Here is a 23849-nt window from a genome sequence, read left to right as displayed (position 1 = left end):
CTTAATCCCTGGGTTAGCCAAAACTCGGGCCCATCGGGGGCTCAGACAGGGTTGATTATATAGGGTCTCTCCACAGCATGAGCACCTTCTCAAGGCAATGTATTCTGTAAAGGTGAGCTGTCTGTGCACTGTGCCAGTAACGGGCTGTTGCATCCCACTCCACTCCCCCCTCTGTCTCCTGCACTACACTGGCTGACAATAAATCATTCCACCCCTGTTTCAGAGCTTAGAGTCGCAATGTGTTCGTCCTTGCTTCTCAAATTATCGATATGCTTAATTAATCTAATATTCAGCTGCCAGGACTGGTTAGGAAATCTATGTTTCACTTATAACAGGCTGCATAAATCAGCCCTCACTCAAGCCTTTGATTTCTGGACTGTAGCCATGCCTTGGAGCTTGCCTGAATGTATATTCTTACATTTTTTTTTTTGTAGCTCAGACTAGTTAACTAGACATCCCCAGGGTTTACTTAAGGTTTTTTGGGGGGGCCTATAGTGTCTATTGTTGCCAGGCTGAGACCGCTGGAGTTGAGGGCTGTCCTGCAGGGGCTGGGACCTCCTTCTCATCCCTCCAGAGAACCGGAGCGATAGAACAAGTGCTGTCCTTCATCCCTGCTGGGACAGTGACAAAAGCCCTGTTTCTGCCTGCCTCAGTAAATTAGGGGAGCGTGAAAATAACAAACTGAAAGAATAAAGCAGAAATATAACGGAGTCGTTTTTTTTTTTTTTTTTTTTTTTCATGTCACAAAAATCCATCTGTGTTTGGATGCAAACGCTGCACAAGTGGAGCAGCCTTGCCAGCTGTGAACAGGAGTCTGAGTGTCTGGCCACCAGCTACTTCGTCGTTGGACGCTGTTGCTGTTTTGCTCTTGCTCTTGCTGCTGCTCCAGTGAGAGCACGGGCATTGTGCTCAGGCACGGCCCAGTTTCGGTGCCCTTTCGCGCGCGTGGTGGGTGGTCCCCCCTGCTCCGGGTGGCACAGTGGCCTCTCCTGGCCAGCCTGTAGTTTGTACTGCGGCGGATCCGCCGGTTGTGTGCGTTTCTGCTCTCTGCCCCATGGCTAAGCCCTAAGCTTTCACAGCTGGCTGGCAGAGAAGAATGAAAAGACCTTCGCAAACTGTCCTCGAGTATGTGCGTAAAAACAAATCGAAAGCAAAAGTAGCAAATGAAACCACGAGTAAAATTCAGTTTTATGTTGATGAAATGATGGCTATTTACTTGAGTTTTGAAAATGCTCGCAGTTGCAGAGTCTCTGATGTATTAGGGTGGTGAGTCTCACAATCATGGTGCTGCAAAAGTAAAGGCTCTGTCTCCCAGTGTGAAGAGCCTGGTCTTCATCAGAGTGAGGAGGCTCTGTCTCCCAGTGTGAGGAGCCTGGTCCTCATCAGAGTGAGGAGCCTGGTCCTCATCAGAGTGAGGAGGCTCTGTCTCCCAGTGTGAGGAGCCTGGTCTTCATCCGAGTGAGGAGGCTCTGTCTCTCAGTGTGAGGAGCCTGGTCCTCATCAGAGTGAGGAGGCTCTGTCTCCCAGTGTGAAGAGCCTCGTCTTCATCAGAGTGAGGAGGCTCTGTCTCTCAGAGTGAGGAGCCTGGTCTTCATCAGAGTGAGGAGGCTCTGTCTCTAAGTGTGAGGAGCCTGGTCCTCATCAGAGTGAGGAGGCTCTGTCTCTAAGTGTGAGGAGCCTGGTCTTCATCAGTGTGAGGAGCCTGGTCTTCATCAGTGTGAGGAGCCTGGTCTTCATCAGAGTGAGGAGCCTGGTCTTCATCAGAGTGAGGAGCCTGGTCTTCATCAGAGTGAGGAGGCTCTGTCTCCCAGTGTGTGGAGCCTGGTCTTTATCAGAGTGAGGAGGCTCTGTCTCCCAGTGTGAAGAGCCTCGTCTTCATCAGAGTGAGGAGGCTCTGTCTCTAAGTGTGAGGAGCCTGGTCCTCATCAGAGTGAGGAGTCTCTGTCTCCCAGTGTGAGGAGACTCTGTCTCTCAGTGTGAGGAGCCTGGTCTTCATCAGAGTGAGGACGCTCTGTCTCCCAGTGTGTGGAGCCTGGTCTTCATCAGAGTGAGAAGGCTCTGTCTCCCAGTGTGTGGAGCCTGACCTGCAGTAGAGTCGGAAGGCCAGAATTAGATCTCAGAAATGCTTGACTGTGCTCATGTAATTAGTCCATAAGGAAACATGCTGCTGCTAGGCTGCTCAGTGCTTTATATGTAAGTGGAAGAACCTTAAACTCCATTCTGAGTTCCACAGGGAGCCAGTGCAGCGTGCCCAGGTCAGGAGTTATCACTCTCGCTCTCTCGCTGTGGAGCTGCTCTCGCACTCTGCCTCCCTCTGCCTCTGTGTGCAAGTGCCGTGTGGGAATGCAGGTGTGCGGCCGAGTCCGGCCCAGTGGCACTTTCTCAGAGTCCTGTGCGCCCGTGCTGCCTGCCCCCCCCGCCCCATCTCCCCCTACCCCCCCCCCCCACCCCCTCCAGGGCCAAGAAGGAAACCTCCCTGCCGCCACAGAGGCGCTTTTCACTGCCTCTCCTCTCCGCCGGCACTCAGAGTAAGGTGGGGGCTCCTTTCTCCCCCACCCCCACCCTGCCTTTATTTCTCCTTTTCTCTCTTTCTCAAGGCTCAAGAATGCTCAGAGCTTCTTTAATTGGTTTGCAGCACCAGTGCCAGGTGTGGCCTCTTGTTATTGCCCCAGTGAGAGTCTGGGGGAGGTCTGGCCCGCAGCACAATCGCCATTCCTCCCCTATTCATCGCCACAATGCACTTTCTTCAGACCAGCACTTTTCAAAGTCCTGCCGATTAACTGGACGGCTAATAAATGGCATTCACATATTATTTTTTCCAGCAGCCTAAAAGCCCTTATTTGCCTTCATTAGTTTTTGGGGTGCGTTCCTGTGGATTCCGTTAAAGCTTGTAGCAAGCACTTTGTTTCGAAGAGTGCGGACAGACAGATTCTGAGCTGTTTCTGAGAATGCTGCAGAAATGAGGCTTGCACAGTTTTATATAGACAATATTATGGCAACACTGCTGTGAAACATCTGCTCAAAACAGGGTGTGAAGTAAGTTTGAAAATTCTCTGACCTGGAATAATCTAATGATTTGACTCTTTGTCCAAATTATTATATTGCTTTTTAAGTGTTACTGGCACTGTTCTCTCCTTCCGGAATTTAATATTTCCGTACTCCACAATCCACAGTGTGCTCCACAAAATTGGTGGAGCTGCAGTCACCTCTTTTCTCCCAGGTCCCTTTGCTTCTGGGTAGTTTTCTTTTTAAAATGTTGTGCACACAATTGGCTGTTTGCAGCACCCTTTTTAAACAACACACCTGCCTGTCATCCATTCCAATAGCTACAGGTGCAGATTTCAGAAGGACAATGTGACCTCTGTGCATCCCAATACAGTCTTCCTATTTTCAAAGCGGTGTATTTCTGTAGAAGACAAGAAAACACTTTTTGCCATGCTGCAGAGAAAATCTCTGGGTGGTGTCAGCAGTACTGGAGACAGAGTGGATCACACCTCCGGTTATCTATTCCCAGTTCTTTCTGGTCTCAGCTGGGAATGGAGCCAGCAGTTTCCGATGATGCTAGGATCCATGGATGACTTTCAGATCTTTCCTTTTTTCATACAATCCATGATCTTCTTGCTTGCTCCAAATAAACTCCAGCAAATCTTTCCAAAATCCATTGATCTCAAGGTACATATAAGTTTCTCTTGTTTTCCATAGTTTGCTTGTTTTTTTACCTCCAGTAAACATCTGCGAGCTTCCCTGTTCGGATTGACCTGGGATTTGCTCATGCCCTCGTGCTTTGATGTTCCCCTGCAGGTGATCGACGGCAAGCTGGCCCCTTTCCTGTCCAAGGTGATCAAGTTTGCCAGCTCTCACGTGTACAGCTGCAGCCTGTGCAGCCAGAAGGGCTTCATCTGTGAGCTCTGCCAGAACGGGCAGATCATCTTCCCCTTTCAGAACGCGGCCACCAAGCGGTAAGCCAGGGTGCCTGACAAACATGCACTTGTTCGCCTGAGACGCCCCACGTGCCCCAGGAAACACCAGTGTGCAAACAGTGCTCGGAGTCACAGGCGCAGGTTGCACGCGTGCGTGCTCACACACGCGCACCCATCCCGAGGCGAACCAACCCACAGACAATTCCATTATTAAAAAGTCATCACTGCACAGAAACACAGGCCCCCGCTTCTGCGTAACTAGCAGTGGTTTCCTTCTCGGCATTTGGGAGCCCCTGTCCAGATTGTCTCCGCATTCCACGGGGATGAGCGATTACAGAGCACAGCCACTCCTCTGCGGGCGCAGGCTGTGGCCCCCCATGTCAGGGCCCATCGCCCAGAGCTCTCTCAGCCATCCGATACCATCTCACGGGAACGGACACAGCTATTAATACCTGAGTCGGGCAGAGTCAGGCTGAGCAAGGTGGCCTCTGGCACCATGCGGCTTATGGCTGCTGCCGGCCAGGAGCTCCGAGAGGACGGGACCCTGAGCTGGGTGCTTCTCTGCAAACTTTCTCCATCTTCCCAGTGGGTGAATAAGTGACCTGCTTCCATTCCAGATCTGTGTTGAAGTAATCCACTGTTTTGTTTGTTTTACCATAACAACTGGGGCCACAAACAGTCTCAAGCTGTTTACCATCACATGAAGATGACTCCTGCTTTTCTCTGTAGTAAGATAAGTTGTGAATGTAACAATGTGTCAGAAGGCTGTCCTAAAAGTGTTGAGTGTAGGAGTCTTTTAAGCCATTAGTATATTTCATTAGAAATTTCTTTATATGTAGAACCTTACTAAATTCTTAGTTAGTTTTGTATATTTCCCAGTGGTCGCATTTTAAAATGTCCAAAGTCTTAAATTTTACAGCATTGTAACAAAACCTGAACATATTTAAAAATGGCAAAAATAGAAAACATGTATAACCCCAAATTTACTGACAGCAATGCACTTTAAGGTCTTAAGATGCAGTAGCATTTGGAAATATTGGTTATTAACAGATCACAGTCTTTGCTTCTTTAAGTCCTTAAGTTCCTCCTGCTAGTTTGCTTTGAGACTTTAATGACCCGTTCAAGGTCCGTGTTGAGAGAGTGCAGGACAGGCTGACCCATCTTACTGTAGGTAACCAGTTGACAGGGATGCAGTTAAGAAGATAGATCTTCATATTAGTTACTGACTCACAAACAGAAGAGAGGGTGCACACGAGAGCCGGCCATCTGGCACAGGGCACCGTCCTCGACAGCATGGCAAAGGCATGAGCGTGGTGGCTGGAGCATCCTCTGCTGGACCAGAACCTTCGTTTTGTGCTCCTGGATAGTCTGAGTTCTGTGAAGGCTGTACTGCCAGAGGGCAGTAGTGCTGGTGTTGACGTGCTGTGTGAGGAACAGTGTAGGACTCTGCCCCTCCTCCGTTTCCTTATGAGCAGAAAACAAAGGAAGGGCAGGTTTCTAACGTGATCTGTTGCGCGTTCAGTTTACGGCGCTTTTTGGTAAAAAGGAATAAAAAAAAAATCTCTTCCCTGTTGCATAGCCATACCCAAATCTTTGGAGTCTGTGCCAGGACTAGATTACTGTCCTGCGAGATTGCTGTGACTCTTTGCCACTTCAGTGCGCTGTTTTCATCGTGAGCTGAAACAGGTGCAGAGGGAACGTGTTGGAATGTCTCCTGTGCCTGAGGCCCCATGACTCGTGGCAGTGGTTCCCAGTCCTGGTCCTGGTGCCCCACACACACCTGCTGGTTTTATTTGTTCCAGCCGAGCCCTCGGTTACACAATCAAACCCTTCGTTGACTGAACAACGAGATTAATTGGAACGGTTTGTTCCCAGCTCTTGGAACATGTTGGACCTGTTGTTTTTTCGTAAGCAAAATACAATCACCAAACCGGTCACAAGAGTTGAAATATAAAACATTCAGTTGTAGCGACGTCTTAGGTCGAGGAAGGCCTCAATGATCTAATGAAGGTGGGCGGGAATGGAAACCAGCAGGCGTGTGGGGCATCAGGACCAGGGTTGGGAACCGCTGACTCATGGGAACAGTGCGAGAGCAGTCTTCTCTAGCATGGTGGTACAGTTGGTCTGTGGAGAGGCAGCAGCCTTTACTCTCCTGTACCCTCATGAAGCTTAGGAGCCGAGAGCTTCATTATCTAGATGGGCAATAAGTCACCCAGACTTCTGCCCAGTGTATGGGTTTGATGAGACAGCCAGGGATCGCGAATAACTGTTTTTTTTTTTTCAGATTTTGAGCTCCGGCCCGCCTTTTCTGAAGCTGCACGTGTGTCTTGGGGTACCTGCCTAGAACTCGGGGCTCCCGCTTTCGGTGTGACCCGAAGGCTGGCCGCTCCTCTGGGCAGCGGCACGAAATAAAACCCAGTCCAGAAGAACGCGTGAAGCCTGTTCTGCCTGAGCCTGGTGTCTGGAAACGCACTGACGCCCCCCTCTCTCTGTCTCCCCCTCCCCCCTCACCCCGTGTCCTGAAGGTGCGAGGCCTGCGGCGCGGTCTTCCACGCGGAGTGCCGCTCGCGGGCCCGGCCCTGCCCGCGCTGCGTCCGCCGGGAGCTGCACGAGAAGCCGCCGTCCTTCTGGAGGAAGCGGGAGGCCGAGGAGAGCGGGGCCGGCGGCGACTCCTTCGGCTGCTTCGAGCTGCCCTTCCAGGACACCTGAGGGGGGAGCCTGGAGGTGTGTGCGGCGTGTGAGCGTGCCTGGGGCCTGGCCGTGTGGGAGGAGTTCGGGTCACTGGACAGTCCCGTCCCCCCCCGGTCTGGCCTGGCCGGACCGGCCTGTGCTCTTGAGCCTGCGTTGGTCACCCCGGCACCTCTCCCACGCAGCACCGCCCTGCTTCCCGAGACTCGCTGCTTCCCTTCCCCCGAGGGGGGTGCACTCTGTAATAGCCGCCAAATTACCCGGGAGGTTTCAGCGCCTTTCATCTTCGAAAATTGCGGCATCCATCAGCCGTGACAAACACAACACAACCGCGACGCGGAAAAAGGGAAAAACAGTTCTGAGGGATGTGAACTGGCGTTTTAATTAAGGGGGAAGAGAAGGAAAGTGCAGCATGACTTGTAGGAGGCCGAAAGGCAGCCAGCTGACGAGCCTGGGATAAAACCCCGGGCCCAGCACCTGGGTGCTCTCCTAGAATTCGGGACGGTTTTTATTGGATTCCATAAACCAGAGCCGTTTCCGAACTGGTGCCCAAATGGACTCCTGAACGCAGAGCAAGTAGCAGTGAACACCCCCGGCTCTGAGGCCGGCCGGGGGCACTGCTGGGGTCGGAGGTCAGCACATCTTGTCTGTGCCAGAGCCGCTGGGAGGAGGTGAGCCAGCCAGAGAGCGATGGACCAGTCCTGGAGTAGAGAGCTGTTGCGACGCGGAGACCAGCATGCTTTGTGCTAAAGAGACAGGTGCTCATCTGACCATCTCCAACAGTCAAGGCCACGATGAACCATGGACCTCCTTGGGTTTTGTTTCATCTTCGCCATTAATGATCAAATGAAATCGAGGAGGGACGTTGTCTTTCTCATTCCCCTTATTACCAGGTCTCCAGACAGTGAGGGGGATTTCTGGGTTGCCCTTTCCAGGTGTGGAGTTGGAGAATTGCTCAGCAGATGCTCGGAGGCTGTCATCACATCTAGGTGCCATCACCCCGCCACAGCACCGCGCTCCTGGGGTGCTGGGCTGGCACCGACTGGTAAAGGAGTTCACAACATGTGGGCAACCCCCATCCGGCTCAGAAACCTCTGTATTCAGTTTTCATTTGCTGCAGCCAAAAAGCAGTGCAGCTCTGCTCCTGGGTTAAGGCAGAGTGGGAGTTTAGCCTGTGTGCATGGCGTTGTCGTGTGACCTAGCTGATAGGCTCAGATGATATGACATTCAGGAAGGAGGGGCTCTTTAATCAATAAGGGCACGCTTGACGTCGGCGCCGCAGACTTGAGCTGCCCCCAGGTGTAGCAGTGTTGCAATGTTTGAGGGTGAAATTGGAATGCGTGTTCTGAAACATCCCCTGGGGGCGATGTGGGTGTGCAAACAGAGGTGGGGTGTGCAGGCCGAGCTCTTGTCCTGCTTGTTGTTGTCGTCAGGTCTTTGCTCTCGAGGGGGGGAATCCCCACCGTCCTGGTTTCAACGGAGGTGAGAGCTCTGTGACTAGAGTGCTTATGAAATTAAAAAATTGAAATCGAAAATGAAATTCTGAGAAACGGTGCCTGCAGGTTCAAAGATGTCCATCAAACGTGGCATTTCTGCTACTTTAAACAGAACTGAAGACTGGCTTTTATACCAGCGATGGTCTGCCTTATGCAGTGTGTTGTCAGAGCACCATGGGAACCCCCAATCTGTCTCTGATGACCCCCAGGGCCTCCTGGACTCCAGATTTGGGGTGTATTGTGTGTCTAAGTACTCACTTGGGACGTCTGGGTCACCTCTCCTGATCTTACCCCTTTTCTGCTCCCAGACAGGAGCAGCAGCGGCACACAGGCAACCAAAGCTTCAGTCTGGGCTGAATGGGACTCAGCTGAACGGGTCCCCACTGGGAGGGAGCTGAGGGCCGAGGTCTCCTGAGGAAGCTCTTTCCCCGTCTCCTTCATCTCTCTGTACAGATGCTACACGTCTGAGTTGTTCTTTCTAAATACTTGAAACTTGGGCAATAATGTACTGTGTGCTTTATGACTATGAGGTGTGGTGCTTTATTAATTTTGTTGAAAGGCTTGAGGTTTTAACTTTCCCCTATGCAACCATTACTGGCCTTGTGCAGTTGTATTGATCCAGGAGTGCTTGACGTGTCCTGGTGCCTTCTCTGTCCGCTCGGTGTTGACTCGTCTCCTGGCGCAGTTTCCTGTATCTCAATGTGGTCATCCTGTCTCCCAGAAGACCCAGAGGTGGGGGAGTCATCTGTATTTGCCTGTTCCAATGTTCCCTACCCAGCTGGCCCGCCTGCTTTTCTGTTTTCACCACTAAGGACAAGTAGTACCTATTGGACAAGCTCTGGTTTTTGTTGGAGTCTATCAATTGCTGTAAGACTCCATGTGTGAATCTTTGTTGCTGAGGAAGGTGTTGGAAAGGACTGACTGCACACCTCCTCGCTGCCCACACCTGCTCCGAAGCCAATGGCATCGCTACTGCCTGGCAGGCCTGATGCCACGGCAGCGCTCTCTCTCTCTTTCTCGCGTGCGCAGACAGACAGACAGACAGTCCGCGGGCCGGGCCAGGCAGTGGTCTCGGTGTGCTGCCTCTCAGCTGCGGCTCTGCCGGCCTGCTGATGCCCAGGCTATCGGAAACGCAGAGGGGTGTAGGAACAGAGCCTCTCAGTGCAGGATCTCAGGTCGCTTGCCAAGCTGATCCAAAGAAGCCTAACCTGGAGCAGTGAGCAGTTATTCAGCACACACACTGCTGGCACATCCTGGAAGAGCAGGGGACAGTTATGACCACTTATACAGGTTCTCGAAAGTGTAGCCCGCCCACTGATGCAGCTGCATTTCCCAGTCAAAAGGGAATTTCACGTTCAGAGAGTCGCACGAGCGCTGGCTCGGGTTCTTCCGATTGCCCAGCGAGCTTCAAGGTGCACATTCGGCATCTGTCCCAGCCTCGGCAGCTGCTCGTCAGGGTCAGGACGTGGCCCTCTTAGAGACCATGTCGGCTGGCTGGAGAGGAGTGCGGTGGTTTGTTGGTTTGCTCGCCGAGACGTGTGGCGATGGTTCTCTGGAGCTAGAGGAGGTGGCACTCATGTTGGACAGGAGCAGAGAGCCAAGAGAGCTCCAGCTGGCTGTCCCGTGGGAAGTGTCTTTTTACTGGGGGGGGCGACTCGAGGTGCAGTCAGGGTTTGATCTTTTACGAACAAAACCATTAGATCCCCACGTCACAGAAGATGAAAGGGAACTTTAAAGTCCACCATGGCTTTCTTTACCTTTAACCATAATACTTGCTCTAAGAAGGCAACACGCTTGTGTTCTTGTTGAAAGCAGTGTAAATATGTGGGCTGGCGTGGGCGGGAGGAGTGTGCCGCTTTGTACCGCGACTTTCTGGGCTCTCCCTGTGGGTTCGCCAGCCTTCTGCCTTCGTGCAAGATGGGGCCCCGAACTGGCTCAGCCTCTCCCTACGGGGACGTCCCATCTGGCTGCTGGGTATGGGGCACAGAGGGGACCCGAGGCTCTGCCTCCTCCAGGATCTGACCAGGTGCTGTGCTCCCACTGACGATAATAATTCAGCTGTGACGAAGCCAGAAAACTAATGGCGGGCAGTGGGGATTTATGGTACCATTCTTTGTGTTCGGAGGGGTACATACAGTTTGTGAGCAAACGCAAAAGCAGAAATTGAGGGGTTCCCCAGATGGGGGGCTGGGGTGCATGTGTCGATGACCCCCCTGCCCTTTGCTTTTTCTGCAAGGATGGAGTTTGTTGCGTTGCTGTGAGGCTCGGAGCACGCAGGTGGTTGTGGGAAGCCGAGGTGGGCGTCCTGGCTCTCTCCCAGCCAGGGAGGGAGGAAAGGCGGGGTCACCCCTGTGTTGTTCACACGCAGGGGGGGGGACAGGCTTTCCCTGGAAACCAGGCAGGCGGGAGAGGGCTGGGCGTCAGGATGGGAGCAGCCCAGACACTACTCTTCCAAAACCGCTGGGACAGAACGACACAGTCAGGGACCCTCAGTGCTTCAGCTTGAGTCGTGGGCAAGGGGGTGCTCAGGCGTGTAGTACAGGTCTGGTGTACGGGTAACTATACGTCTTCTGGAGGAGAACTAGCTTCACTCCTTGTTTTGAGCACTGCTGACTTTGAATCACTTAGCATTTCTGGGGTTTTAAAGATAATGTGGACACAACTGGTGCGTTTCTCATGTGTTCTTTCCTATTTATTCGTATTTATTGTATTTGCGTTTTGAGAGCTGCTGGGTTCTAGTAAAGGCTTTCCCTGTTCCTGTGAATGACCTGTATTTTATGTGTTACGTCGACAACATGTAGCAGCTGATTTCTTGAGCAAGTAGAGAGACTGTTTAAAAACCTTTTTTTACCACTGAGGCAAATAAATTGCTTAACACCATCATTTCGATTTGCTGTCTTCATTGTTTTTAACTTCACAATTCAGTTTGCAGGCTAGAAAGGCCGTGTTCATGTACCCCTGATCTCGTCGGCATCGCACACTCCGCAGGGCTGTTCTGAGACCTCGACGAAGCCCCAGCGAGTTCTCTGAAGCAGCGCTTGGGGGAGGGGCTCGGGATCAAGAGGCTTTAAAAACCTCCAACCGGCTGTGTCCCACCTCGTCAGGTGGCCTCGGGTGAACCTGTACCGAGCGACTCGGCCAATTCACGCCAGGGTCTCGCAGCAACTTTATTCTCCTGTATTCAATAAACAGACCCAAGAGCCGCAGTGGTGCTCTCCCTGCCTGGCCGAGCTCTGAAGCCAGCGTGGGGAGACCTGGGCACGGGGCCGCTCGCTCCTGGCCTGCACAAGGCTGTAATTCTACCCACTCAGACACCAGCTCTTATTTACACAGGGATTCCACTGGTCGTCGAAGGGTTTACCACGCTGACGGGCGCATCTTCCATCTCGCAGGGTCTGCTGTGCCAGGGTCCCCACTCTTCCCGCACTAAAATGTTGCCTTCCTGGCAGAAATAAAGATGTTTCAAAATGTTTGAATGGTTTAGAAGATGCAGCAGTGTGTCCGAGGTGCTCACAGGCGGGCATGTTTGATGTTTAGTTATTCCCTTGCTTCTCTGTGGACTTAATATCTTGATAATCAGCACCTGACAGGACCAGTCACAGCTGATGACCAGGAAGTGTGACGGGGGAAGACCTTTTGCGTCACGCACTGCCAATGAATCATGGTGAGTTCAGGTATGTGCACCACTGTTATATGTCCCCCTTCAATTTCTTCTCTCCCCTTCCAGAGACATTTGACCGCTGTGGCGTTTATTCAGCAGTCAGCATTCAGCATAAGTTCAGCGTTTATTTACGACGGCAATGTAGAATCAAAGGAAAACCGAAGGATGAATGTGGTGGGTTGTGCAAAGACCTTCCATGTTAAAAAAACACGTTTGTGCAATGGGTGCTGATGTCCCCATTGACTGCGAAAAATGATTAATCTTCCCCTCTGCTGCTCCATGTATTGACATTTATTTTTTCCCCTGTGACGAGTCTAGCCTTACTGCTGTCCCACTGAGCCCCAGCTGCCTGGCTGCCCCTCCTCTCCATTTTCAAGAGTATAGGAGAAGCTCCCCAGTTTCTTGAGCACATGTGTGTGCGCGCACCATGCGGCCAAGCTCATTTGTGGCTGATTTTTATTGAGGGCCTGGCAAATTGAACATGAGTGTCCGCGGTGCCTAATTGTCGCTACCAATTAGTGCTTCGCCCAGAAACCACAATGGCTTTACTGTAGCGAGCGGAGCGTCTCGTTGGTGCCTCCGCTGTGCTTCCGCAGGGCAGTCAAGACTCATTTAGGACTCTGACAACACGGGGCAGAAATGCCATCGGACAAGAAAAGGAAAAAAGGATGCTTCAAGGATCCTGCAAAAAAAACGAAGAAAAAAGCAACAGTGATTGAAAGCGAGGTCTGTTCTGTGAAAAGCTGAATTGCCTTCTTCGTATTGTCCCCCTCGTCCGCCAGCCACACAGTGATGCACAGGGTTCAGCAGATCAGCAGCAATTAGTGGCTGAACCGGGCTGGACTGGGCTGTGCTGGGCTGGGCCGGGTCGGGTCAGGTCAGGCCACCGGCGTTCAGCTCCACTTCTACATACTTTCATGAGCGACACCGCCGCTTTGACAGAGCAGAGCAGAGCGGGCCAACAGAACCCACTGGACCTGCACCAATCCGGAGAACCGAGCAGCATCAGTATTTCAAGCTGCAGCTGGAGGGTGGACACAGTTCTGGACTCCTACTGGATGCTTTTGGGTTGGAGTCCCTGCTGAGATACATGCTGTGTTCCCCTGAGCAAGGAACTTCGCCCACAGACTGTAGCTCCAGTACAATACCCAGCTGGTGCAAATGTGTAAATCGCTCTGGAGAAACGTGTCAGGTACAGTGCCTTGCAGAAGTATATAGGCACACTTTTCAAAATGTGAACGCTCCCATTGAAGACTGCAGATGGTAAGATCGGTTACAGTATATCTAGTGTAAAAATAATTAAAAAGAAAATACTGAAATATGTTGATTGCATAAGTATTCAGACAGTTTTTGGTGGAAGCAACTTTGACAGGAATTACAGGTATGTCTGTGGGATGAGGTTCAGCCACCTATGCACGTCGACGTGGTGCACTTTTTGCCCATTCTTCTTGGCAGAGAGCTCAGGCTTTCTGAAGGCTCCTGGGAATCACTGAAGGGCTGCAGTTTCCATGTCTTCCCACTGCCTGTCAATTGTTTTAAATTCCCGCCTTTGACTGGGACACTCAAGGACATTCACTTTCTTACATCCGAGCCACTCCAGTGTAGTTCTGGTCATGTGCTTTGGATCACTGTCGCAAAGGGTTACGCGATTATTTTTGGGAAACATCACAGCCCCCCCAAAAAAAAGGATGACGACGGAGGTGTATAAATACTCGGCCACGAGTAACGCCGCGCCCCACCGCTTAATCTGCTCCTCGGACGGGTCTGGGTGACGCGCCTGAGTACCTGCCCGCCGCCCTGCAGCACTGCTGCGTTGCGGGCCGGGAGGGGCGGAGGAAACGTTTGTGGAAGCAGAGGAAGTGTTTGTTTGCGTTTGTCTAGGCCTCCACCCTCGACGCCCAGAGTGGTGGTGGTGGGGGAGAAGGAGGGCTGGGGAGCCGCTCGCGGTCGCACAGCCGCTCGCGGGGCAGGGCCGAGGGGCTGACGGGAACGGGAGGGGCGGCTCTCGGGGGAGCGCGGCCGGCGCGGCGGGCGGTGTGTCGCGCAGACAAAATAAAAAACACGGCGAAGGAAACGCACAGGCTCGGGTTCATCCGCGTCCTCCGTGACACAGCTCGTCTGGGATCGGGCGCCATGAGCGAAGTGTGGTGAAACGGCTTAGCTGGGGCGTGGGCTTCATACGTCGAGGCTGCAGATTGTGAACGGAACGGTTAGATGACCTATAAGGAAAAAAAAAAGTGGATATAAAAAAATAAACAGCACACCAGACAACTGCAAAGTCTTTTTGGAGACGTATATCAGATGCAGAAGGAACACAGTACATACAGGGGCTGTAATTCAATACAATATATAAAGACACTAATTCAATACTTCACATTACTGCAGATGCTGTAGTTCAATACATTGCATATGGTGGACTGTAATCCAATAAGTACATACTGAGGTTGTAATTCAATACATTACTTGCAGAGAATGTCGTTCAATACAGTACATACAGAGTCTATAGGTCAATACAGTACATACAGGGGCTGCAGTTCAATACAATACATACAGACTCTATGTCAATACAGAGACTGTAGTACAATACAGAGTCCATAGGTCAATACAGTGCATACAGGAGCAGAACTGCCTCTGTCCCTGCAGCGAGGCAGGGCTCCTGCACACCGATCCCACAGTGTGACATCACGGCTCTTTGTGCATGGGCTGCTGTCGCACAGCGGTCATGTGAACGCGCTGAGGAATAGAGGCCTTTGTGCAGACACCTGTGTGTCTGGGCTGGGCGCAGGGAGGGAGGCAGCATTGTCCCGGCCTGCACCGCAGAACTGCCACACCGATTGCGGATTCCGGCTCGGGGCCTGCCCTGGAAGAGTACGGATAGCCGGAGCAACAAGTTCAGCAGCTGTTAGAGCAACACGCTAGGGGCGCCGATAAGGAACTTGAACAACGTTCGATATGTATCAGAAATGAGTGTCGGGGCAAATTTCATTCGCCCCCCCGGCCGATTTTGCCCCTGGTACCTCTTTATTTCCTTCCATGATCCGACAGCTGGTGACAGGTTGGTGCCCAGGGCAGGACCACAGGCCTGCTACAGAGCCACGGGGAAAAGGGACCTTTTGGAGGGATGCTGGATTGTCTCAGGGAGCACCTGGTGAAAAACCCATGTGACCACAAGGTGGAACATGCAAACTCCACACAGAAGGATCCCCGGTCAGGCTTCAAAGCCAAGCGCGGTGCTAGCAAGCCGCCCACACAATCCCATTTGGAGATAATGTGAAATGCACTTGAAGTCACGGTGTACACACCTCCTCTTCCTCATGAATTAACCATGAGCTGCCACTTACTGTAAAGCATTATCCAATTCGCAGATACAGTACGTGTTCGTACAGCGCTGATGAGAACAGCCTCAGCAGAAGCTCAGAGGGGAGAGATGAGAGCCTGAGCGTCTTTTAAGTTATTTACCACCTCAGGAGAGGATCCATATCCTTCGACGCTGCGTTTCCCAGAACACATCAAAACACTCACTCTCCTGACGAACAGCAGAACAATCAGGCGGCAACATTAGGGAGCAGATCTTGTCAAGGCTGTAAGTGGACAGAGGAGATTGGCAGTGGAGCAAAGGAGTCCAGAGGGGTGAGAGGGGGCAGGAGGGAGGTAGGGGCACATGCCTGATTACCTTCACTCCCTGGTCAGGCTCCCTCACTGTCTCCCAGTGCAGGACTTTTCTGTGTGTTCAAATCTAGTTAGTAACCGTGGGCCAGCCCCTGTAATCTGTGCGTTAACAGGCGATAGTGTCCTACCCAGTTGTAAACAACCTCACCATCGCCACCGTTGAACTTTGGACCCGTAGGCTGCAGGAGTGAGAGTTCAGGAGTCAGCTTCGTTCCTGAGACAGGGAACGTCGGGGGCACACGCCTTAAAAAATAAAAAAATCTAAAATAATAAACTGCTCCTCAACATTTGTGTTTTTGGTTGTGTCTCTATAAATGGAGAAAAACACTAAAATCTCTCGTGTGCTCACACATTTTCCTGTCTGAAGCTAGAAGCAAGGACTATGCATGCTTCACAGGTGCTGGTGTCTGAAGGAAATCCTGCCAGAGTCATCAGGCCAGTGTGGAGACTCTGGAGCTGGAGACTCTCTCTGGAGCAGGAGACTCTGCTGCTGCAGAATGAGGAGAGGGACGGTCATGGGGATCGGTCAGCAGGGTCTCCAGTGTCCACGATCAGCCGATCAGCTGGCCCAGCGTCAGGGACACCGCGATCAGCCAGCCCAGTCGTCAGGGACTCAGCGATCAGCCGACCCAGTGTCAGGGACACCGCGATCACCTGAAGAAGTGGGCAGCACTGCCCATGAGGACAGACTTCCTTAATGCGCTTATTTATTATGCTAATCCAGCTGAGACATTTTGTCCACTTGACATATTCTGTGCATCTTTTTTGTTGTTTTAAGTGAGGTCAAAGAGGGCACAACGTTTTTGTCTTTTATTTCTTCTTAATCTTCATTAGAATAGTCAATAGTAATGCTTTATATGCACTTTTCCTGATCCTTTAGATTACAGTGCACTGTGCAGAACCTGACTTTTCTTACACATAGTGTATTACTATGTCTAAAGGAGGCACCCTCTCTTTTTGACACAGCTGCTCAGTCGCCTGATACACAAGTGACAAGATGAGCTTACTGCTTCGGAAAACAATGCTGATTTCCCATCTACAGTGGAACCCTCCTTGAGACGGTGATTATATTCAGAAATCTGGTGCCTTAAAGGTCTGATAACCCTGGTCTGCAGAACGCACCACTGGCAGGCTAAAGAGCTGAAATAATAAACATCTGATCAGCACTGAGGCATGGTAATACTCATACAAGAGCCAAAGGTAACAGTGTTACTGACGGCTCAGTGCTCAGACCTCATTGTTCTGTCTGCAGATTGGGCCTGTTTTGGTGTTTATGTAAATATATGCACAGGTCCAAACGGGCTCTGTCTGTGCTCCCTCATACCTTCTATTTGCCAAACTAGAGGAGCTGGCCAGATGCCTCTTGTTCTTTTTAAAATGACACTGATCGGTATCAAAGCACCACCTGAACAGTGTCATTGTCGGCAGTTCCTAAACAATAACAGAAAGCAAACAGCATGGAAGAATAAAATAACACGAGCCGAGCGTAACTCTTTGTGTAACTCTTACTGCTATCGCGCAAGTCTTAGCACAGGTGTTGCCGAAACAGAAGACGTTCACCCTCGATTAAATCTCTCCATCTTAAAAGCATGGTTATGGGCTACAGCATTAAAAGCTCTCTGGTTATTGTAACATCATTAATCATTTGCGGGAAAATGAGGGGCCGTTGCTTGGCTTTCAACAGGTAGAGTCTTTACGTTGCGTTAAAATCGGAGACTTGCAGCATTGCCTAGGGCTGCCTCCCTGCTGCCGGGGGCTGGCTGCTCCTACAGTCCGCTCACCCCTCTGCCCTGTGTTTGCCGTGAGAGGATTAAATCTACATTAGCGCCATTATACAGGTGTTTGCACTCTGCTGCCTGCTGGGAGTGGTCCATTTAAACACACACAGAGCAGGACGCATGGCTGAGGTGCAGGGTCCTCTGGGAGCCCCACGGGGCTCTGCAGTGAGGCAGGACCTGACTCTGCCTGCCTGGTCCACTTCTGGTGTCCCTGCATCGTGCCACCACCTGCCCCTGCCTGTCAGGGGTCCTGGGCCACTGCCTGAGGCCACACCCTCACTGTCTCGACTCTCCACAGCCTCCCTGCCTCCACTCTCCACAGCCTTACTGTCTCGACTCTCCACAGCCTCCCTGTCTCCACTGTCCAGAGCCTCACTGCCTCCACTGTCCACAGCCTCTGATACACCAAAAGCACAAAAGCATTAAATAGTCCTCACTCAGGATCATGCATGAGTGTGTGCTTTTTAACTTTTTAGTCTAGCTTTTAACTTTTCACTTAAATTTAGGCACATTTAAATGCAGATTTGACTGTATAATTTTTGCATTGTCAGACAAACTGGAGACTGTTCCCCCAAACCGTCAGTCGCTGCAGCACAGCAGATGAGTTCCAATCCACAGTGGAAACAGCTGATTAATAAAACCATATCACCCTTGACTCTCACTTAAAATCAAGCGCTGGAAAATGACCCGCTACTGACCTTAAAATCACCGGTAAAACAACTTCAAGTTCCATAAAAACAGGTGTTTTACAACTGGACAAAATTACCAACAAGAACAGCAAAAATGAGGGCGCATCAGCGGATCCGAACCAGATCAAGGAGCCATATTGCACCTGTCAGAGAGCCTCAGTGCCGAGCACGGGCGGCAGGGGGTGAGCGGACACGCCGGGCTTCCTTAGAATAACTAACGCTCCCATTGGCCACCCGCAGGCGAGGGGGTGTGGTATGGTAATATAAGTGGGCGGGGAAATAGCGGCCGACACGCCTTCTCCGCGTTCAGAGAACGGGGTGAAACCTGAAGGGGGCGGGTCCGCCTCCGGGTGGGGGGCGTATCCTCGGCCACGGAGCAGGCGGGGCTTACCGCACTTCGCCGGAGCCGAGCAGCGAGCTGCTGTATTCCGCCGCCCGAGCTCGCCGCCGACGGAAACTTGGGAAAGACTTGGGAGCAAGTATCGCGGGCTCAGCCGGGTCCCAGGCACCAGCGCAGGGGGGGACGACCAGCAGCGACCGCCGCCGGGATCTGCGAGCCATGTTAATGAGGGGTCCGGCGCCGGGGGCGAGAGAGAGAGAGAGAGAGACGGGGAGAGGATGCCGAGCTCCACCTGAGAGCGTCTTTAATTAGAGCCAACCAGACGGGCGAGGAGTGAACTTCACTTCACGGCGACTTCCCTGCCGGGACTGCGGAATCTCACGTGGGGGTTTGATTTACACAAAAATAATAATTATCATTTAAACATGGCACTGCCCTGAAGAGCCTTTTTGTAGAAGAGACAAAAAACTAAAACACCGCGCTGCCGTCGCTGATGAAGACGTTCAAGTTGGGGGGGAAAAGGCTGGTGAAGAAGCACGGTTGCCATAAAGGCACACACGGGCGTTGAACAGCCTGCGATCGTGGCTGGCGAGAGCTGTGCAAATCACGCCGGCGCTGCTAATTGAAAACGACCAGGGAGAGAAATACTTTTTTTTTTTTCCGCTCTAGCGAGAGGGAGCGGGGACGCGGGCGGTGATTCACTCTCCCTGCGCGTGTTTCAGGCGAACCGGAGCCCCCCGAACCCTCGCGGCGAGCCCCGCTCTGGAGCACCTGTCCACCGGACCACCGGGCCCGGCGCAGTTCGGCAAGGGCTCGGTTTTGTCCCGCAAGCGAGAGGGACATGCGGAGCGCTGTGCGCGCACGCCGGGGGAGCTGACAGGACTGTGGGCGAATTAGAGGTTTTGTCGCCAAGCCGCGCTTTGGGAAGAGTCCGGGATTGTGCGAGGGGAGCAGAGGGCGGCTGCAGCCCAGAAGCTGCGCGCATCTGGGAGATTCAAGCGCTGCAGTTTTTTTAAATTTCTTTAAAACTTGGGGAGTTCGAGCATCGCCTCCTCTCTCTGACCCAGCGCCCATGGGAGCCCCTCGGAACCGCCGTCTCCCCGGCGGCCCGGTCGGGACGGTCTTGCTGCTGCTGGCGCTGCCCCTGCCGGGCCTGACCGCCTCCAAGGGCCTGGTGTGCCAGGTGATCACGGTGCCCATGTGCAAGCACATCGACTACAACCTCACCTACATGCCCAACCAGTTCAACCACGACACGCAGGACGAGGCGGGGCTGGAGGTGCACCAGTTCTGGCCGCTGGTGGAGATCCAGTGCTCTCCGGACCTGCTCTTCTTCCTGTGCAGCATGTACACGCCCATCTGCCTCCCAGACTACCGCAAGCCCCTGCCTCCCTGCCGCTCGGTGTGCGAGCGGGCCCAGCGGGGCTGCTCCCCCCTCATGAGCCAGTACGGCTTCCAGTGGCCCGAGCGCATGAGCTGCGAGCGGCTGCCGGCGCAGGGCGACGCCGAGAGCCTGTGCATGGACTACAACCACAGCGAGGCCACCACGCCGCCGCCGCCCACGCCGGGGGGCCCGCCCCGGCGCTCCGGACGCCCCCCGCCCGCCGCCGGCCGGCCGCCGCCCTCCCCGCCGGCCTGCGACGGCGAGTGCCGCTGCCGCGACCCGCTGGTGCCCATCCGCCGGGAGGCCCACCCGCTGTACAACCGGATCCGCGCGGGCCGCCTGCTGAACTGCGCCGTGCCCTGCCACCTGCCCTACTTCTCCGCGGACGAGCGCGCCTTCGCCGGCTTCTGGATCGGCCTGTGGTCCGTGCTGTGCTTCGTCTCCACCCTCGCCACCGTGGCCACCTTCCTCATCGACATGGAGCGCTTCAAGTACCCCGAGCGGCCCATCATCTTCCTGGCCGCCTGCTACCTGTTCGTGTCGCTGGGCTACATCGTGCGCCTGGTGGCCGGGCACGCCCGGGTGGCCTGCAACCCGGACTACCAGCACGTGCACTACGAGACCACGGGCCCCGCGCTGTGCACGCTCGTCTTCCTCCTCGTCTACTTCTTCGGCATGGCCAGCTCCATCTGGTGGGTCATCCTGTCCTTCACCTGGTTCCTGGCGGCGGGCATGAAGTGGGGCAATGAGGCCATCGCCGGCTACGCCCAGTACTTCCACCTGGCGGCCTGGCTCATCCCCAGCGTCAAGTCCATCGCCGTGCTGGCGCTGAGCTCCGTGGACGGGGACCCTGTGGTGGGCATCTGCTACGTGGGCAACCAGAGCATCGCCAACCTGCGCGGCTTCGTCCTGGCGCCGCTGGTGGCCTACCTGTTCACCGGCTCGCTGTTCCTGCTGGCCGGCTTCGTCTCGCTCTTCCGCATCCGCAGCGTGATCAAGCAGGGCGGCACCAAGACGGACAAGCTGGAGAAGCTGATGCTCCGCATCGGGATCTTCACCGTGCTGTACACCGCGCCGGCCACCGCGGTGGTGGCGTGCTACGTGTACGAGCAGCACTACCGCGAGGGCTGGGAGCGGGCGCTGGGGTGCTCCTGCCCGGCGGAGCGCGGCCGGGCGGGGCCCGACTACGCCGTCTTCATGCTGAAGTACTTCATGTGCCTGGTGGGGGGGATCACGTCCGGCGTGTGGATCTGGTCGGGCAAGACCCTGGAGTCGTGGCGGCGCTTCGGCGGGCGCTGCTGCCAGCCGCGGAAGCCCACCAGCGCCTCCATGTACAGCGAGGCCAGCACGGCGCTCACGGCCCGGACCGGGGTGGCCAGCGCCGGCTCCTACCACAAGCCCGTGCCCCTGTCCCACGTGTAGGGGCTGGGGGGGGGGGGGCGCGGACTGGCTGTTCTAGGGGTCCCCCCCTCTCCTTGAGGTTCTGGAACGTGTCGGGAGGAAGATAATTCATCCGGCAGGTGAGTGGTGGAAGAGCTGTTCGACTTGGACGACCTCCGCCCCGACACCGCAACCCCTCCATACACCTGGGGGAGTCAGCAGATTGACAGAGCGTGCCCGGAAGAAGGAAAGGAAATTGAATTTTGGGGGGGGTGTTTTGAGTGACTTTTTTTTAATGGCGCTATGTTTAAAAAAAAAAAGAGCTCCGAATGAGCTGCTCTGGCTGTGTTGTGGTTTAAAACGGAATTGGGAAGATGGACCTGGCAGCACATTTTCAAAACACCGAACAGGACCAGTTGCAGAGGCTGGACCGCAGGTTTACTCACGCCAGGGCCTGTCCTGCTGACTGCGGACCCTGGGGCTCTGCGGTCTCTCTCGCTAGGCCCGGGGGACAGGGCGTCCTTCTTATTTATTTGTTCCAAGGGTCGGAGTTCAGCAGGTCCAGCAGGGTGCGTGACTGAGTGTCAGTATCTAGATGGGGCAGGCTGAACACAGCCGCTGCTTTTCATTCCAGCCTCAGCTAACTCATTACCTAACCCACGCCTTGACTGATTCAACAGGTTGCTTCATTGGAAAAGTTTTTTTTGTCTTCTCAACAGACTTTTTTTTTTTACTTTGAACTTACGCGACGATGGAGCTCACCGGTGGCCTCCGGTGTGTTTCCCAGCTGAAACGTCAAACGGCTCAGATCCGTCCTGCTCTTGCGACGGCGGAGGGCTCCGCTGGGCGAGTGAGAGTTTGGCTGGAGACAAGCCGGGAGGAGTGGGAGGCTCCAGCAGGAGGGCTGGGAATCCCTGGGCTAAGGGATACTCCTGAGCCCTGTGCCCATTCCAGAGGGGAAGCAGTCGGCGATGGGCGTTCGTTTGATAATGTCTATGGGCACAAAGGGGAGCCGCAGTTCTGCCTGTAATGACCTGGGCTTCACTGCCCGCAGTGCGAGGAGCAAGGGCCTCCCCTCCCCTGGGCCAGGCTGTGTGGATTCCAGCGTTCCTCCCGCCTGACCGGTGCGGGGAGGGCCAGGACTGGCTGCAGTCCTGTCACGGTGTTCCTCCGGGTGGTATATAAAGTGCGCCGTTGTTCATCTGCGACGAACGCCCAGCTGCCCTCTTTCGCTGCGGCCCCTGGAAGGTCAGCCCCCTGCGCACCGTCGGCAGAGAGGCCCTCCTTGGCCAGCACCCCCCCGGAGACACCCCTGGGTGTAGGTGCTGTAGCTGTGCTCGCGCCCCAGTGGGGGAGAGGGTTAGAACAGGCTGCCCCTCAGCTCCGTGACAGGTGAGCTCCAAGCGGGTGTGTTGATCTCCTGCCGTCTGTACCAGGCTTACAGTCTCCAGCATTGGAGTGGAGGGGGAAAAAAAGAACTTTTTTTTTTTAGAACAGTGCCTGAAACTTGCATCACAGTTGAGATGGGGTTTTTTTTAAACCAGCGGTGGTGAAGCCCTGAGCCACAGAATCTGGGAGGTGCTGGAGTCCGCTCTAAGCACAGCAGAGGGACGTCCAAAACAATGGTTTCATGTAGTTAGGGTAGAAGATCTACCCTTTAAAAAATGGAAAAAATAAGTAAAAACCGGACATCTACTATAGTGCCACGGAGAGCAGAAACATTACCTCTCCGTTATTTCCTGGATTCATTGAATCATTTTCCCCTGACAATGGGAACCACAATATGGGCAAAACAGCCGTTGTTTCTCGTGAATATTGTCCTCAGAACTCCGGCCTAATTTGCTTTTCATTTAATGTTCCAATTTCCGCACTTGAATGTTGAATAGGAATGGTTATATTGTTATGCTGTGCCCCCCAGTGGTCAAGTCTCCTAATTGCAACATCTTTAGCAAACACCTCTGCTTTGTCCCTTAACCTCCTCGGGACGTCCATCACCTATCACTAGGATAGCCGAAAGAGAAAGTACTGTACAGGATTTCACTTTGAAGGGGGAATTCTGGTTTTTATCCCATGCGGATCGACTGTGTAAAAATGTCTTCAGTTTCATTTCTAAAAAGGGTCACGCGAGTTTGCTGTTCTCAAAAGCAGCGTCCACTCAATCCTGAGAGTCGCTGCTGGTGTGATGATCAGTATTTCACCTGTTCAACGTGAAGCTGTAGGCAGTCGGTCCTGAACTGTGTGCAGGAGCTGTTTTCTAAGGGGTGTATCTTACAGCACAGATCCTGCAGTGTGAAGTCTGTGCTGCTGCCTGTATCTCTCCCTCTCCTGGATGTACAAAATGGCCTAGATTGCACCGGTAGTATTTTTAAATAATGTACATTGTTGTATAAACTGTTAGAATCATACGGGTCTCCTTAAGTCTTATTTATGAACGAGTCATAGGCTGAGAAGTGGAAAAAATAGTGTAAAAAAATAGTTTTTTTTAAAGACTTTCAGGTGTTGTAAATCTTGTAAAACACTTTGGCTTATGTTGCTCACAAAATAGTTTTGAATGGTGTATGTACTATATTTTTTAAAATGGTCAAATCCTGAGATTTTAAAAGAAAATGAGATTTTAGATATTTATAATGGAAAGTTCTTGTCTGTTTCTCCGATACCTGTAGAGAATAAACTGTCAAACAGTCTGTGAACAGGCATGTGTGCTGTGCTCATTGCTGTGTCTGACCCGCAGTTCCTTCTGGTTCCTAAGCTCTGCACTGGCCAGCTTCTTTATTTTTCAACAAGTCAAGTCAAAGCTGGTTTTAATTGAGTGTTGTGCAATTCATGCTGTCGGAAATACAGCTC

General features: G+C 53.2%; 2 protein-coding genes and 1 long non-coding RNA gene across 9 annotated transcripts in view; 2 read left to right on the top strand and 1 right to left on the bottom strand.

The window, feature by feature from the left end:
* plekhm3 (pleckstrin homology domain containing M3) overlaps positions 1-10984 on the top strand; it is a 47530-nt gene extending 36546 nt beyond the window's left edge. For 3 of the 4 annotated variants that reach the window (XM_088605830.1, XM_088605831.1, XM_088605832.1), the window contains exons 7-8: positions 3802-3959; positions 6446-10984. In XM_088605830.1, the coding sequence (XP_088461956.1) occupies positions 3802-3959; positions 6446-6629 (342 nt within the window). In that variant the 3' untranslated portion in view covers positions 6630-10984. The remainder of the gene's footprint in view (positions 1-3801; positions 3960-6445) is intronic. The other variant, XR_015926326.1, reaches the window with a different exon arrangement.
* LOC148649309 (uncharacterized) lies at positions 1733-18045 on the bottom strand. 4 transcript variants are annotated; one of them, XR_015926333.1, is made up of 5 exons: positions 17911-18045; positions 14783-16106; positions 14381-14625; positions 13845-13984; positions 1733-2084 (listed from the first exon to the last, which is right to left on the bottom strand). It is a non-coding gene; the product is annotated as an uncharacterized LOC148649309 (long non-coding RNA). The 4 variants fall into 4 exon arrangements; XR_015926330.1 differs by having other exon boundaries at positions 14381-16106; XR_015926331.1 differs by having other exon boundaries at positions 14381-15924.
* Positions 18046-18311: 266 nt separating this feature from the next.
* fzd5 (frizzled class receptor 5) lies at positions 18312-23695 on the top strand. The gene has a single exon (XM_088605833.1). It carries the CDS (start codon positions 19314-19316, stop codon positions 21045-21047), a length of 1734 nt encoding a protein of 577 aa, XP_088461959.1. The 5' UTR covers positions 18312-19313; the 3' UTR covers positions 21048-23695.
* Positions 23696-23849: the final 154 nt, after the last annotated feature.

This window comes from Lepisosteus platostomus, chromosome 14 (genome assembly GCF_059453375.1).
Source record: "Lepisosteus platostomus isolate fLepPlt1 chromosome 14, fLepPlt1.hap1, whole genome shotgun sequence".
In the NCBI taxonomy this organism is placed as follows: Eukaryota; Metazoa; Chordata; class Actinopteri; order Semionotiformes; family Lepisosteidae; genus Lepisosteus; species Lepisosteus platostomus.
The sequence above is the reverse complement of the archived record's forward strand: the minus strand, read 5'-3'. Positions and strand labels throughout refer to the sequence as shown.